General features: G+C 42.3%; 1 protein-coding gene across 4 annotated transcripts in view; it reads right to left on the bottom strand.

Annotated features, from left to right (window-relative positions):
• Positions 1 to 2,090: 2,090 nt before the first annotated feature.
• The window catches only part of rims4 (regulating synaptic membrane exocytosis 4), a 49,039-nt gene continuing 37,004 nt past the window's right edge, over positions 2,091 to 14,125 (bottom strand). For all 4 annotated transcript variants that reach the window (XM_041959746.1, XM_041959723.1, XM_041959732.1 and 1 more), the window contains 3 exons: positions 13,487 to 13,588; positions 10,365 to 10,504; positions 2,091 to 2,309 (listed from right to left, as the gene is read on the bottom strand). In XM_041959746.1, coding sequence (XP_041815680.1) covers positions 2,091 to 2,309; positions 10,365 to 10,504; positions 13,487 to 13,588 — 461 coding nt within the window. The remainder of the gene's footprint in view (positions 2,310 to 10,364; positions 10,505 to 13,486; positions 13,589 to 14,125) is intronic.

Here is a 14,125-nt window from a genome sequence, read left to right on the forward strand (position 1 = left end):
GCTGTCAGATGTCGCGAGCGGTCGTTTCTGTTCCTCCTTCAGCACATGCCGCAAGGTAATTGAGGAAGAGGAAGGAGAAGACACTTGCTGGTAGAAATTGGCACAGTAGAAACTGTTATTAGACAACTGTTAGCCAAAGCTTTAAAAAAAAGAGAGGAGGAATTGAAAAAATCGACTTCAGGATTAGCTAAAGAGCGTTCTGAACTACAATTCAACTGGGACATAGTTTTCAGGTCTACACTGTCAGTCAGGCTAATGTCCTCAGTGTTTTCTGAAGCATTTTTGTCTTTTTTTGTATTAGCGTCATCTGTCAGTGCTACAACACAGGTGCAACATCTCCCCCTGCTCTTGATGTGACCTGCACTACCAGGTGGATGTGAGAATTTAGAATGACACAGAGCAGAATTGAACCAAATGAGGCCATTTTCATTTCAGACCCCATTTACACCTGCCTGTTTCATGCCAGTTGTGCCTAGATTGTATCCTGATAAGGTGTAAGCACACTGCATTTGGACGTGATAGTCACATGCATGCCTGGCTCGCCGCCTTGAATTCTCATCATGATCTAAAACAATACATTGCATGCAATCCGATTTAGTTTAGCTGTACGCCATTTTTTTTTCCACTTTAGCATGCATCTTCAGTGACTGTGTATCATAATGTTATTCACCAGGAGTGGTTCTGGTTCCATACAACAAATACCTTTGCATTTCTATCCCATCTGGCTAAAATGGGATCAAGTGGAATCAGATTTAAAATTGCTTTTGATGCATCTTGGGTGCATTTATACCTGCCCACATAAAGTAAGCTGCAAATCTGCTTTTCAACAATCAATTTGCTACAGAAACAACCAGGTAAAATGGGGTCTTAAATCACTTTTTTCTTAGAACCCAAAAGGCTGCATTATTCTTACCAAACACAACACTAGCTGATTTATCTTATAAACTGCTTCCACGAGAGGTGACCTAATAATCCGTAAAATCAGCTAATGTCCTGATTGATTGTCATGAAAATGGCTCTTGGGTCATAATGCCACATGGTCTTTGTGAACTCAGAACCTGCTAGTTCTTCTTTTAAACCATATAAACCCCCTCAGGAACCGATTTATACCTGGCACTGCAGGTAAATTTAATTAACTGCAGTCTGAACTAACTTGAAGGATATAAACCCAGCAGTACCCTGGATCTCCAAGATCAGGTCAAGATCTACAGTAGATCCTTCCAGAAGACGAAAGGGGCTTTCATTTCTGCCTTCTCCACTCGCACACACATAGTGCCAAATAAACTGAACGTTGAAGGGCCAAATGTGTGACTCAAAAACCAAAAACAGCTCAACTCAGAGTGTTCGAAACCAAGATGTCTTGGCTGGTTACAACAAATAAGCATAATTATTTTCAAAGTCCGTTGTCCCCCTGCTTCCTCAAAATGGGAGGCTGGTGTCTCAAACATTCTGAGGGCAGTCTCACTTTCTCCCCGGACTCATGGATCGACAGATAACACTCTGGAGCTGTCCAGCCCCTTAAATAGGACACAGCAAGACAACAAGAAGTCCTGGGAATGAGAATCGAATGTAGGCTGTGAAGAAGGCGTGTAGCTGAAGCAAAGCTGAGCCCGCCGTGTATTGTGGTCCCAGTAGGATGTGATCAATGTCGGCAACCGAGCCCTCCTTTGAAGTATCCTCATTAAATGTTTTTTTTTTCTTTTTTCATCAAAGAGATCTGAAGAGAGCAAAATTTTTCCTGTGAGTCTGAGGGGCGGCTGGTTGCAACAACAAAAGAAATGTGCTTCCCATGAGTCTCGGGAAACAATATCTTATACAATATCAAAAGAATTACAGTACATTTCCATTGAGTGTCAAAATGTCCTACTACTCAGTAAAGTCATTTCCCAATCAGGGGAAAGGTTGAGTCCCAAGAGTGTCGGACCTGTTGAAGTGCCCTTGAGTAAGATATCTATCTGCTCCAGGAGCATTGCCACCTGATTGATCCAGGCGTGGGGCTACAGGGTACATAAAAATGTGTCTTAGGATTTGGTTGAGACAGCAATGGAATCTTAGTTGCAACAAGAAAACTTTATATTTTTGCGTGAGTCTTAGGATCGCTCACAACAGGGCCCGATGGTGCTCTCCAGGGACATCTGGGAGGAGTGGCGGATGAGTGGTGCCATCGTTGGGTCCACCATGGAGGAGGTAGGGAAGAGCTTGTACCAGCCAATCACCATTGTGCTGAGGTCCAACTCCTCCAATAGGATTCGAGCCACGCCCATGAAGCATTTGCGGTCCATCCGTCCATAGTTGCCCCAAACGATCACCTGCACAAGACGGTGGCAAGATATAAATTAGGATGAATTTTTGCATTTACACGTCAAAGTAGAATTACTAAGAATAATAAGAGGATTTATATGTGGTCTTTCTGTCAGCTTTAATCCAAAACATCTTCACAATAAGAAATATAAATATTCACATCTTCTTCACAAGTGTGCTATAAAAGTAACTGTTGATATGTGTGGCATTACTGTATTGCAGAGACGTCAAAGGGAGGAGGACATGGAGGAGGCTTGGGTATAAAAGGACATGACATTGACAAAGGAGACCAGGGTTCATGTTATGCATCACATGTTAAGGGTACTGATACTCTTGGTTATGATGAGAGAAGGATCATGGTCTTGTTTATAGGCAGTTTTTACATAAGCACCGGCTGTCGGCCAGATGGCCCCACATTAAACATTTCCAGCCAACTCATTTCTTATTTTTTCAAGTCACATCACCGTCAGTTTTTAGATCTTGGTTGTTTTTAAGTGTCTTTGTATCTTGTAGTCATTGACGGTCTTGATCTTATCAGAAAAACAAGCCGAGCTAACGTCGGCAGCAGCTCGGCTCGCTTTCCAAAAACGTCCTCACTCGGCTGGTGAAAAAAAACGGTCCCCACTATGTCTCAAATACAACTACACACACTAACAGAGCTTTTGAGCTTAGCTTTAAATGTGGACACAGTTTTTATAGATGGGAGCACATCAGAAATAAACTGCAGTTCCTTTAAAGCTGAGGATTTAAAAGTGAATCATCTGTTGAATGGGAGGCCAGTGCAGTGATTTAAGTATTGGAGTAATGTGATGATGTTTCCTGGTACCGATAAGAACTCTGGCAGATGAATTCTGCATGAGTTTCCTATTGAATGTTTTGATAATCCAGTGAGGAGAGCACTGCGGTATTGTAATCTGTTCACATTTAATGCATGAGCCAGTTTCTCATTGTCGGTTTGTGATGTGAATCTTTTTACTTTTGATATATATATTTCTCAGGGGGTAGAATGATTATCTTCTAATATTTGATATGTGATTTTCAGCACCAGGATGACACCGAGTTTTCTGATTCAGTCTCCTGGCGGCAGAAAAATCTATATTATGTGTCCTCTTGCTTGTGACCTTCCCACCCCTCAGGTCCCCATCTGGCATCTTCTAGTCATTGTGTGCACGAGTGGAAAACACTTAAAACACTGAAAAATTCAACACATCCACGATCTCCAAGTGTTGCAAGCTTTCTGAAAATAATCAAGAAAACACTAATCATGTAGAAATAAGAGTCTACTGCGCTGCTGGCAGCTCTGTGAGGCTCTTAAGTTTAAATGTTCACATCAGTATGCTAACATGCTTACAATGATAAAGTTAGCATGTTGGTTTAGCGTGTTAGTGTGCAAACAGTTGGTAATTAGCATTAAACACAAAGCACTGATGGGAAGTGTGCAGGCATGAACCAAAGTATTGAACAAAATGAAATTTGACCAGATAGCAGCGCTAGATGAAAAGTGAGGAGGTGAAAGCTTTTACAATTCATCATCTGGGGACCATGAATGTCTGAACCAAATTTCAAAGCAGTCCATCCAATAGTTGTCAAGATATATCACTCTGAACCACATCAGGGGTTCACCGCAGCTAGCAGGATTCATCTTCTTGTGACCATGAATTTGAAAATTTAATATCAATCTATCTAGTAGCTCAGCCTGGACCCACAGTGGAACAACAAATGGACATTTCAGCAACGAAATACATTGACAGTGAATGTTTTTCAGGAACATTTAATACATTTGGTCTTTGTAGGGAACAGTATGCAGATATATTCAACTTGAATGTTTCCTTTTTATGTTTATATAAAAGCATAATTGGAAAAATATTACTTTTGGACATAAAATATATCCGCTAATGCAAATTAGCATTTGGAGTCATCAGTAAATTAAAAAAAGTGAACAAATTATTGTGTGTGTTGTGCTTTTTTTCCTATTTACAGCCACCAGGTTTAATTCAAAAAGGACAATAATAAGCTGTCTGATGAAATATTAATGATGGCGGGTTTATCCTTTTAGCTAAATTTTGCAAACGATAGATGCAAACTGTCCGACTTCAGATAATCTTGAACAGCAAAGTTCTGTTTACAGGAAGATGCTCCTCTCAGTGTTTCCAGCCGACTAAAGAGAACTTGGTTCTTTTAAAGGGATTTAATGCCTCAACATGTCTTCAGAGGCTCTTGAATGGTGCACATAAAACATTCTGCAGTGTAGTGGTGGACTAGGCAGATTATTGACAAAGTGATAAGGTTAAGAGGGCAGTGCTAATTAGCATTAATCCAGATGGTTTGGAAATCTGTTCTGAAGCAGTCCTGAATCTTGGCAGCTTCTCTCTCTCTGCTTCAGCAGCACACATCAGGCTGAGGTCTCAATTAAATTGAATGAAAAGGGACGGAGTGTGTGATGATGATGGTGGTATGTGCTTAGAGACCTGTGTGTTTGTGCGTTAGGTGTCCTCTGTCTCCTGACATCCCAGATAACATCAGGGCTCATCTCAGACGGCCACATCTTGTCAAGCGGCGGACAAAATAATCAATATCCGTCTGTGCGTGTGTGCTCTCGTGTGGTGGTCTTGTGTGTCTGAGCAGGCCAGCATACCAATTTGTTTGGTATGTGTGTGTGTGTGTGTGTGTGTGTGTGTCTGCAAGTGATTTCCACAGAGACACAGCGGCCAAATCTGCTTCAATCTATTCCCTCCATCTCTAAAGACGGAGAATCTATCTCTTCTTCTGTCGGCCCACGATCAGCTCTCCAAACAAGGTCCTGACCTCAACCGCCACGACTTAGGAGATAGAGACACTGGGAGAAGGAGACACATACGGCAGAACAGGAGAAAGTGGCTGTTCAGGGTGGAGGATGAAAAATACAGTGTCCTAGATGAGTGTTTCTCAATCCTGGTCCTGGAGTACCACTGCCCTGGATGTTTTAAATGTTTCCGTGCTCCAACACACCTGATTCAAATGCTCAGCTCGTTACTGGCTCTGCTGAGGCCTGATAACGAGCCATTCATTTGAATCAGGTGTGCTGGAGCAGGGATACATCTGAAACATGCAAGGCAGTGGTACTCCAGGACGAGGCTTGGGAAACAGTGTCCTAGATCTTCCTCTGGTCCACTTTCTTGGAAGTGGAACACATTCAGAAACACAAACACACACACAGGTGCAGGTGCTGAGGGAAGGACAAAAAGGGATTTAAGAAAAAAAACTGCATGTTGCATTGAAGTGAGGATAAGTGGACACAGAAAATGGATGGATGAACTTGAATTGAAGGGATGAGAACCGTAAGTGCTCCGCTAACACCAGAAAGTCAGATATTCATGCAAAATGCATGATACGGTCAAAAGTACTTTAGTGTACTTTTGGTCTGGACTAGTTCCAGTTAGAGGGATATACAGTATATTATTGTTGTCTTCCAACAGAGAAACTGATGGAAAACTTGACTGGCCTGCACAAAGCAATGACCTCACCCACCTTTGGGATGAACTAGAACACCAACTGTGAGCCAGACCTCATCGCCCAACATCAGCGCCGACTTCGCTAATGCTTTTGTGGCCGAACGGGAGCAAATCCCTGAAGTGGAAAGCCTTCCGAGAAGAGTGGAGGCGGTTAGAGCATCAGATTAATGTGCATGGCTTTGGAATGAGATGTTGAACAATCCGAATGAGTGAAATGTTTAAACATGCTTTGTTCTGGTCCTTTTAGTTTTAGGGTTGGTGAGGCTGGGAGATTACCTCGAGATGGTTCAGGTGTCAAAGTTCACCAAAGCTGAATGATACCCAAAGCACTGTACAGAGTTACCTCTGGGAGAAAATCTATTGACTCCATTTAAATGGACTGGTTTCAGTCAGAAATGTTGCTGTTAGTAATTCTGGTGTGACTGAGCCCTGAAGTACAGAATCAAATAGAGGGATTCAGATGCTCAGCATGTCTCTCACAGTTCTGACACCACAAACTCCCTCTGGTTAGAAGGGACAGAGTAATAAAGAATGATGGGAAAAGCGGGAGAAAAGAAATGATTTGCTATTTTTCCTGTTAAAAAAACGCCTCATATTTATGTGGACAGAGAAAAGCTGCCACATGTGAAGGGGATTGGAACAAAGAAAATAGGACAAATGTTATGAGCTGTTAGTATTTTTTTAATTATTGTTGGTCAGCATGTACTTAATTTTGCCACAGTGGTTATAACCTGTTTAAATAATGCCTATTTGAACTTTAAGAGGAAAATAACTGAATTTATAAAACAGAAAAACAACCTGATGGAGATCTTTAGCATGTACACACACACTCAGAGGGCAGAAATAAGCCAACACTGACTCCAGAAAACATGAATCAAACACACTTAGCCTGCGAAAAACAAAACAACACGAAAGATTGAGAGAGAGAAACTGTCGGAGAGAAAATGAGACGATCAGGGGATGGCAGCAGAGTGCAGAGCAGAGGAGAAACAATCACAGCCCATAATTAGAAAGGAGGCATTTAGCGGCTAATTACTCAGTGATGGCAGCAGAGCAGCCTCAGGATGTTCTGCAGAGGTTCAAACCTGCAACCTTCAAAACCCGCCGACCTGACCTCTGATCACCACACACGTCTGTCCCAGCGGCATGCGGGAAACGCTCATTATACACAAAATAACAGCAAAAGGTCTAATTTCAAGCAATTAGACAAAAGTCACACTGACACTTACTTAAACGTAAATGATAATGATGTCAGTATGAGTGTAGATGAATTATGTGGAAGCATATTTAGACAGTGAAGGCAGAGATATTTGGGTAAATTACAGTCTTAGTTGCCCTAAATCAAAAAAGCACAGGGAAAACTGTTTACTAAACTAATAACAGACTGTGGTGACACTAGGAAAACAGGCAGGATAGCATGAAACTCTAAACATGAACGCAGATCCAAGAACTTAACGAAGAACAAGCCAGAATAGGACGCAGGCAGGAATACTGACAGCTGAGCAACTCCACTAGACGACCTGATGGCTGAAAGAGGGAGAACACCTGGACTAAATTCACAGGAGGCTGATTAACTGACAAAACACAGGTGATGCTGAGAACAGGCGGGAACACACACTAACACAGGAAGTAAAAAAAAACATAACACATGAGGAGAGTCACCTTCAAAATAAAACTCAACTGAAATCCAAAACCATGACAATTACTCCCAAAACAGGGTGAAAGTCCTGTGTTTGTTCGACCCCCACCCAACCCACCTTCCTCTTAACGCAGAATTTAATGCTCTTTACACCACCTCCTTACCACCACCTCATCACAATTACTACAGCCGCTAGACAATAAGTGTAAATGTGGTTGTAATAACCTGTTTGTAAGGACAGCCTGTATGTTTGTTTTTCAGGTGAGGCTTGATATGCCAGGTGGCGACACACCCCTGGCCCTGTGTAGTCAGATCACTTCGGTCTTTTACTGGTCACTGGTCTTTCCATATGCATTTAACTACAGTGAAGAATTAGGAAAGCTAAATTGTTTTGATGGAACAGAGGAATGTGTTTTTTTTAGTTTGGATGCCCAACAAGCAGCTTTCATAAGACCACATTCTGACAGAGACTGTGTTATACAGGCAAGGCTGAACGAGCTAATAGCTAAGAAGCTAAAACCTTATTCAGAAGGAGAATTTGTGAAGCTGCCTTGTTGCTGCTGTCGAGCTAAAAGCACCAGGCAAAGTAAAATTGCTCCAAAGACTGTTTGTCTCAATTGAAAAGGAAAACCTGATGTGGACGCTCAGTGACAGTCTGTGATCTGGCCTTCATGGTGGACTTTACCAAGATGAAATTAAAGCCGTGGTGAACAAGGAAACGCTGCATGTTCCTACTCTGCAGGAACAGAAGCTGCTCTGACATCTGAACATGCTGCTGAGTGTGAAAACTCCTTCATGCGTTCGCTGAAGAGGTTTCAAGGTTCCCCCCTCCCTGAACCATATGCATAATGAGCCTCTCAGGTGCTGTCCAATCAACAGTGACCTCCCTTTCACATATTTGATAACTCACACATCAAAATTATATATTTGATGTGGATTATCACAGCTAACACTACAGACTACATGAAGAAATAAGTAAAAACACAGCGATGAGGTGATTTCATGTCTGTTGCAATACAGGAAAGTCAATACAAAACCTGTATTTGAATTAATTGAAATTTTTCCTCTATGTGTAAATGTGAAAGAATGTTAAAAATGTTTGGGAAATTAACATTTTTCTTCACAGTATAATCTGAAACTTTCACATTTAAAGTAAATAATCTATATGATGATGAATACGAGGTGACAAAAAAGCTGTTTAGACATTAACATAAACGTGCCTAAACTCATGTGCCTTGAATGAACAAGCTGCCGTCGTTTGAGGAAGGATTTGAATGAATTCTTAGCGTGGCGCCGCGCTTCGCTAAATCAGGAAGCGGCGACTTGAAAAGCGCTGCTGATTTAAGAGGGAGGCGTTTAGTGGCTAATTACACAGTGACAGGAGCAGCAGGGCAGCCTGAGGCAGAGCTGCAGGCCTCTCCGCTGAACACACCACTGTTTCCACCTGCTGATTACTGAGGAACGCTGCCTCACATCAGGTTAAAACACACACGTGTGCACGCTGGTATTATTTATACAAGATTAGAGCAAAAAGGAAAGCGTGCAGGTATGAACAGAGAAAGAAAGAACAAAGATAAGACGATTTAAGAACAGGAAAAAATAATATAGGGTGAATGAATGAAAGCAGGAGGCAAAGAAAGTAGAAAATTATGGAGGGAGACTAGAAATGCTCAAGAGAAGGGATGGAAAGAAAGAAAAAATGTAAATCAAGTAGAAATGAAGGAGGGGAGAAACAAGAGAGGGTGAAAAAAGGAAGGATATAGAAAAAGAAGAAAGATAAGAGTAGAAAAAGAAGCAATGAGGAAAAACAGGAAGGAGAATAAAAGTGGAAAATGAAGGACAGAGTGACAGCAGAAGGAAAGCAGTGGGAGAGCTCAGGATGTAATAATCAGTCGCTCTTTTGAGACATTTTTTGATCCTGAAAGTAGCTGAAGCTCAAACAGCCTCCTGGTCCCTCAGGTCAGACTGTCACTACAAATGTCAGACTCTTCCTCCCAGCTTCCTCTGCTGTCTCTCCCGACGCCTCCTGAACTTCTTCTACAGAGCCACTAACTCACATTCATCAATCCTCATCATCACAGTGAACCACTTTTCTTCTGGTGGGACTCGTACCCTGCTCTTCCTGCAGTGTAGCAGCACGGCTCCATGGACAGCAGTGTGGTCTTTTTCCACCACTTTGGTCCCGACTGAAATATCTCGACAACTATTGGGAGGAATTTTAAATCGGATGCATACAGTCATGGTCCCCAGAGGGTCAATCCTCTTGATCTGCTGTGCAGTGAAATATCTCAACATCTACATTTTAGTGGATGGTTTGGCACAAAATTCTGTCCAGAGATTAATCTGTGATTCGATGAATCCTGAAAACTTTGGTGATCCCCCGACTTTACCTCTTGCACCACCATGAGGCTCACAATTGTAATGTTGAATGAAATGTCTCGACAACTACTGGATGGATTACAAAGAAAGTGCACACATTCATGGTCCCTGAAGGCTGAAATGTAACCTAATATTTATCGCTTCAATTTCATCTAGTGTGACATGGGGTCAGTGGTCCAGTACTTTTGGTTTCTGGCAATATACTTGCAAAACTAATGGCATTCCCATTAGCCCCAGCTGTAGTATGAGCTTAGGGCTAAAAGCAAATGCTAGCATGTTAGCATTGTAGTCACTGTGCACATTGTGCACTTGCAACATGCTGGTTTTAGCATTTAGCTCACAGTACCAGCTTAGCTCAGGTTTCATTGTATTTTGTTCAGGGTGATTAAAGTTTCTGCTCATGTCCTACATTATCGTACTGTTTCAAATGGAATTTGTTTCCAACCTTCATAAGATATTTGATATTTTATCCTTCTCTTGGTCTTTTTCAAAGTAATAATAGTGGGGGGAAATAAATCCTGTCTAAAACTGAAAATCTTGATGGTGTATCTCACCTGCACCACTTTCCCCTGAGGGCTTTCAGAGAAAACCAGGACCTGGTTGTAGAGAGGATCCAGAGACTTCCTCACTGACTTGGTCTTCTTCTTGGCCACACAGACCCCGTTCTCCAGGAGGTAAACTTTGATGTACGCCGCTGAAACGACAGCAGGCAGAAAAGTTAAACGTGCAGTCTTTTAACCCCTTCAGAGTACTCTGCAGCTCTGCTTTCCTACAGGAGCTTTCAGTGATTTTAAAGGTTTAGAGTCTGATGAGGTTCAAGGACTTAGAGCTGGTGTGTTTGAGGTGGGAACAGACCCGACTACAGTACAGTGCAGCACAGAAGAAGAGAAGAATAGACAAGGGCAGGGCAGAGCTGAGAAGAAGACAACAGAAGAAGACAAAGTAGAGCGGACTCGAGTCGAGGAGCTGATACGATCTGCAAGGTCAAGGTCATGTGACAGCCGGACAAAGGCATCAGTAGACTACTTAGCACCTTCACTTGTTTATATGCAGGCTATATAATCCTTACAATAAAAACCTTAGCTTGTACTGTAAGAAGTAACAACAGAGTACATCACACAACTGTCACCGACCTTTGAGAAACTGTCTCATCAGTGCAAAAAACATCGAATGTAAACCTGATTATTATGAGACAAACTAACTACATGCATAAAGACTCCCTGCAGAATATAACATTATACCTCAATGCAAACAGAACTTCTACCAAATTAAATTTTCAAAACCACATTTCTGGATCCCTTAAATTCCCTTAAATTGTCAACTGTTACCCAGAGAAAGATTTTCCACCAGTTCTGATCAGAAAGTCTTGAGTAAAATCAGACAATGGAGAGGAAGCAGTTCAGTGTCATTGTAATGAAAAGAAAACATCATTTCCTGCTGAAACAAGGGATGTTCTGACACTCAAGCTACAAGCTCACACTGCGGTAAGATGGAACTTGATCCCTCAACAAGCTTTTGAGCCAGAAATGCTCAGTATACATGTGAAAAAGCAGAACATGTACAACGCTGATTATGTATGTGACACCTTGGAATAACAGGACAGCTCCTCTGTGGCACACCTTAGTTTCACAAGTTACTTATACTTATAATCTCATTTTTGGCATCTGTAATCAAAACATATGTTGATAAACACTGATGTTATGAATGCAGATAATGGCCACTGTTTAAGATAATAGATGATAACACATAAAGTAAAGATGATGCTGTTTACTGCTTGCCCAGCTGGCAATAAACATGCTGATGCTAATAAACATCACTAGCTAATCCATCGGTCACATGACCCTCGCCTCGCAGAGTAGAACAGACAAAGGCAGCGAGGGGGGGGGAACTGTGCTGCACGGTGGAACATTTGTGCATGAAAAAGAGCATTCGAAAGCATCCCTGGTCATCTGCATGCAAAAAAAATAAATAAAATAAAATTACACACAAAATAAATGAAATCAAACTCTGTTGCTCGGTAACACACACACACACATACACACACACACACACACACACACACGCCAAAGCTTTTTGTCCTGTAGGTTAGATGACAAGATTAAAGATTAGCACACTGAAATATGGAGCGAGGCTCTCCTTTGTTTTTCTGCTATATATGGATTTCCTTTCATCTCTGTCTCTCTCTGTTTAGCATGTTTTCTTTCATTCACACTGAATTGCTCTCCACTCGTTTCTCCCTCCGCCGACTCTTGTTTGTGCTTTGCTCTGTTTATGATCCTCTTCTCTTTTATCTCGCTCGTAGTTTTTCCCAGATAATGTTTTTGTTTTTCCTTCGCTGCTGACGCTGTTTTGCTCTTATGCAATTAGGATCAATGGCTGGTTTAATATTATGCAACCACACAGGGGAACTACAATGAGAGTTAATACATAGTTTGTTGTTACACAATCCAACTTGCTGCACAATAATAAAATAAAAAAAACGCAGAACAGCAGCACAGTCATGTTGACCTCATGCCAGCATTTCTGTTTCCTCTGACCAGCGCTGATTACTGAGACAGTAGTGACGTAAAAGATCAGCTGATCCGATGAATCAGCTGATTCCCTGCTTGAAAAGTTTAGCATCGGGTTGAGGCCTCCAACTCATATTAACAGCTCTCCGAGTGCATTTTGATTTTGATATGCAGCATTTCAGGCGCATGAAGCTGGAAATGCTTGGGGCGAACTGTAGCTTTCAGGTGCAGAAAATGTGTCACGGCAGTACGATTTCACATTCGACCACGCTGTGGAATCAAATGGAAGGTTTTGAAGCAGCGAACAATCCAGAAAATCGTGTATAGAAATGAAATATGACCATATTAACCGTATGTAAACACTAAACGTGTGCTGTGCAACAGACTTTGTGTTTATATTCAGTGTTTCACACTGTGTGTGTCCATGCAAGAATGTGTATCATGTCACCTGTGCATGTGTCTTTATGCATGTGCACAATAATAACCTAAACACATACTCACACACACATTGATCCACAGAACGACTAGTGGTTAAAAACACCACATGGTGCCTTTTTAAATGAACAAAGAAAACGTGAACACATTTTTTTGGTGGCTGTTTAAACGCCTCTCAGGTTGGTGGGCTGCACTTGCTTTTTCTGTCCGTGTGTGTTTGTATGTGTCTGTGCTGATCTGTTACGTGAACCCACTTCCTGATTTCAGAAAATCTGTCCGTCCACATCCCGAGTTTTTCACTACGCAGATACTACCGAGCAGCATTTGAAGTCAGAGCAACATGCTGCATGTTTGACTACGGCAACAGTGGAGGCAGATGCAGACCTGACTTATTTAGTGGATCTCCTTCCTCTGCTCTGTGTATTAACTCCCCGGACACTGAAAACACCATTTCCTCCTCTTCACTCATGCATCTTTCATATCTTCAAGGACTGTAATTATGTTTTTGGAGAACATATCCCATTAGTTTTAAAATGTCTCTTTCTGGCTCTTCTGTTTATGCGTACCTGATGCTGTTGGTTATTTTGTGGTGCATTCACGTGAAACTCCACATTCTAAGACGTGGCAGTTTTTTTTTGTGAACAGCCGCAAAACCAAATCCAAATTTCGCTGTCGAAAACACAGCTTTGATTCTTTTGATCAGAAAACAGACCAGAGTGGTACGGACTGACCTGGAGGTCCCTTTGAACCTGGTTTCATGGTGAGTCCTCTGGCCTGGACGACCTCCACCTCCAGACCCCCGTTCCTCTCCATCAGACCGATCTCTACGTCACCTGGGATGTATGAAAAGACACTTTTAGCAATGAGGATGGAGGAGGTGTGTGTGCTTGTGAAAACATGATAGAAAAAGATCTTTTTCAAACAGACTGTCTGTATATAATGTATGGGGGGGGCACAGTGGCCCAGTTTTTGAAAAACGCGCACTAAAGTGCCCTCTTGGGAGCCAAAACACGTGCTAAAGTGCCCCCTGGGAGCCAAAACATGCTCTAAAGTGCCCTCTTGGACTCCAAAACGCGTGCTAAAGTGCCCTCTTTGACGCCAAAACGCGCTCTAAAGTGCCCTCTTGGATGCCAAAACGTGCTCTAAAGTGCCCCCTGGGAGCCAAAACGCGTGCTAAAGTGCCCTCTTGGATGCCAAAACGCGTGCTAAACTGCCCCCTGGGAGCCAAAACGCGTGGCAAAGTGCCCTCTTTAGTGGCAAGGACACGCTATATGTGCCCATTTTTCCTTTCCGCCCCTGCCCTTCAAAAAGTCTGTGCACGCCACTGGCTCAGACTGTTGCTGCTGGTATTCAAGCCTCAAGTCAAGTCA

The sequence above is a fragment of the Chelmon rostratus genome, chromosome 2 (genome assembly GCF_017976325.1).
Source record: "Chelmon rostratus isolate fCheRos1 chromosome 2, fCheRos1.pri, whole genome shotgun sequence".
NCBI classification, from domain to species: domain Eukaryota; kingdom Metazoa; phylum Chordata; class Actinopteri; order Chaetodontiformes; family Chaetodontidae; genus Chelmon; species Chelmon rostratus.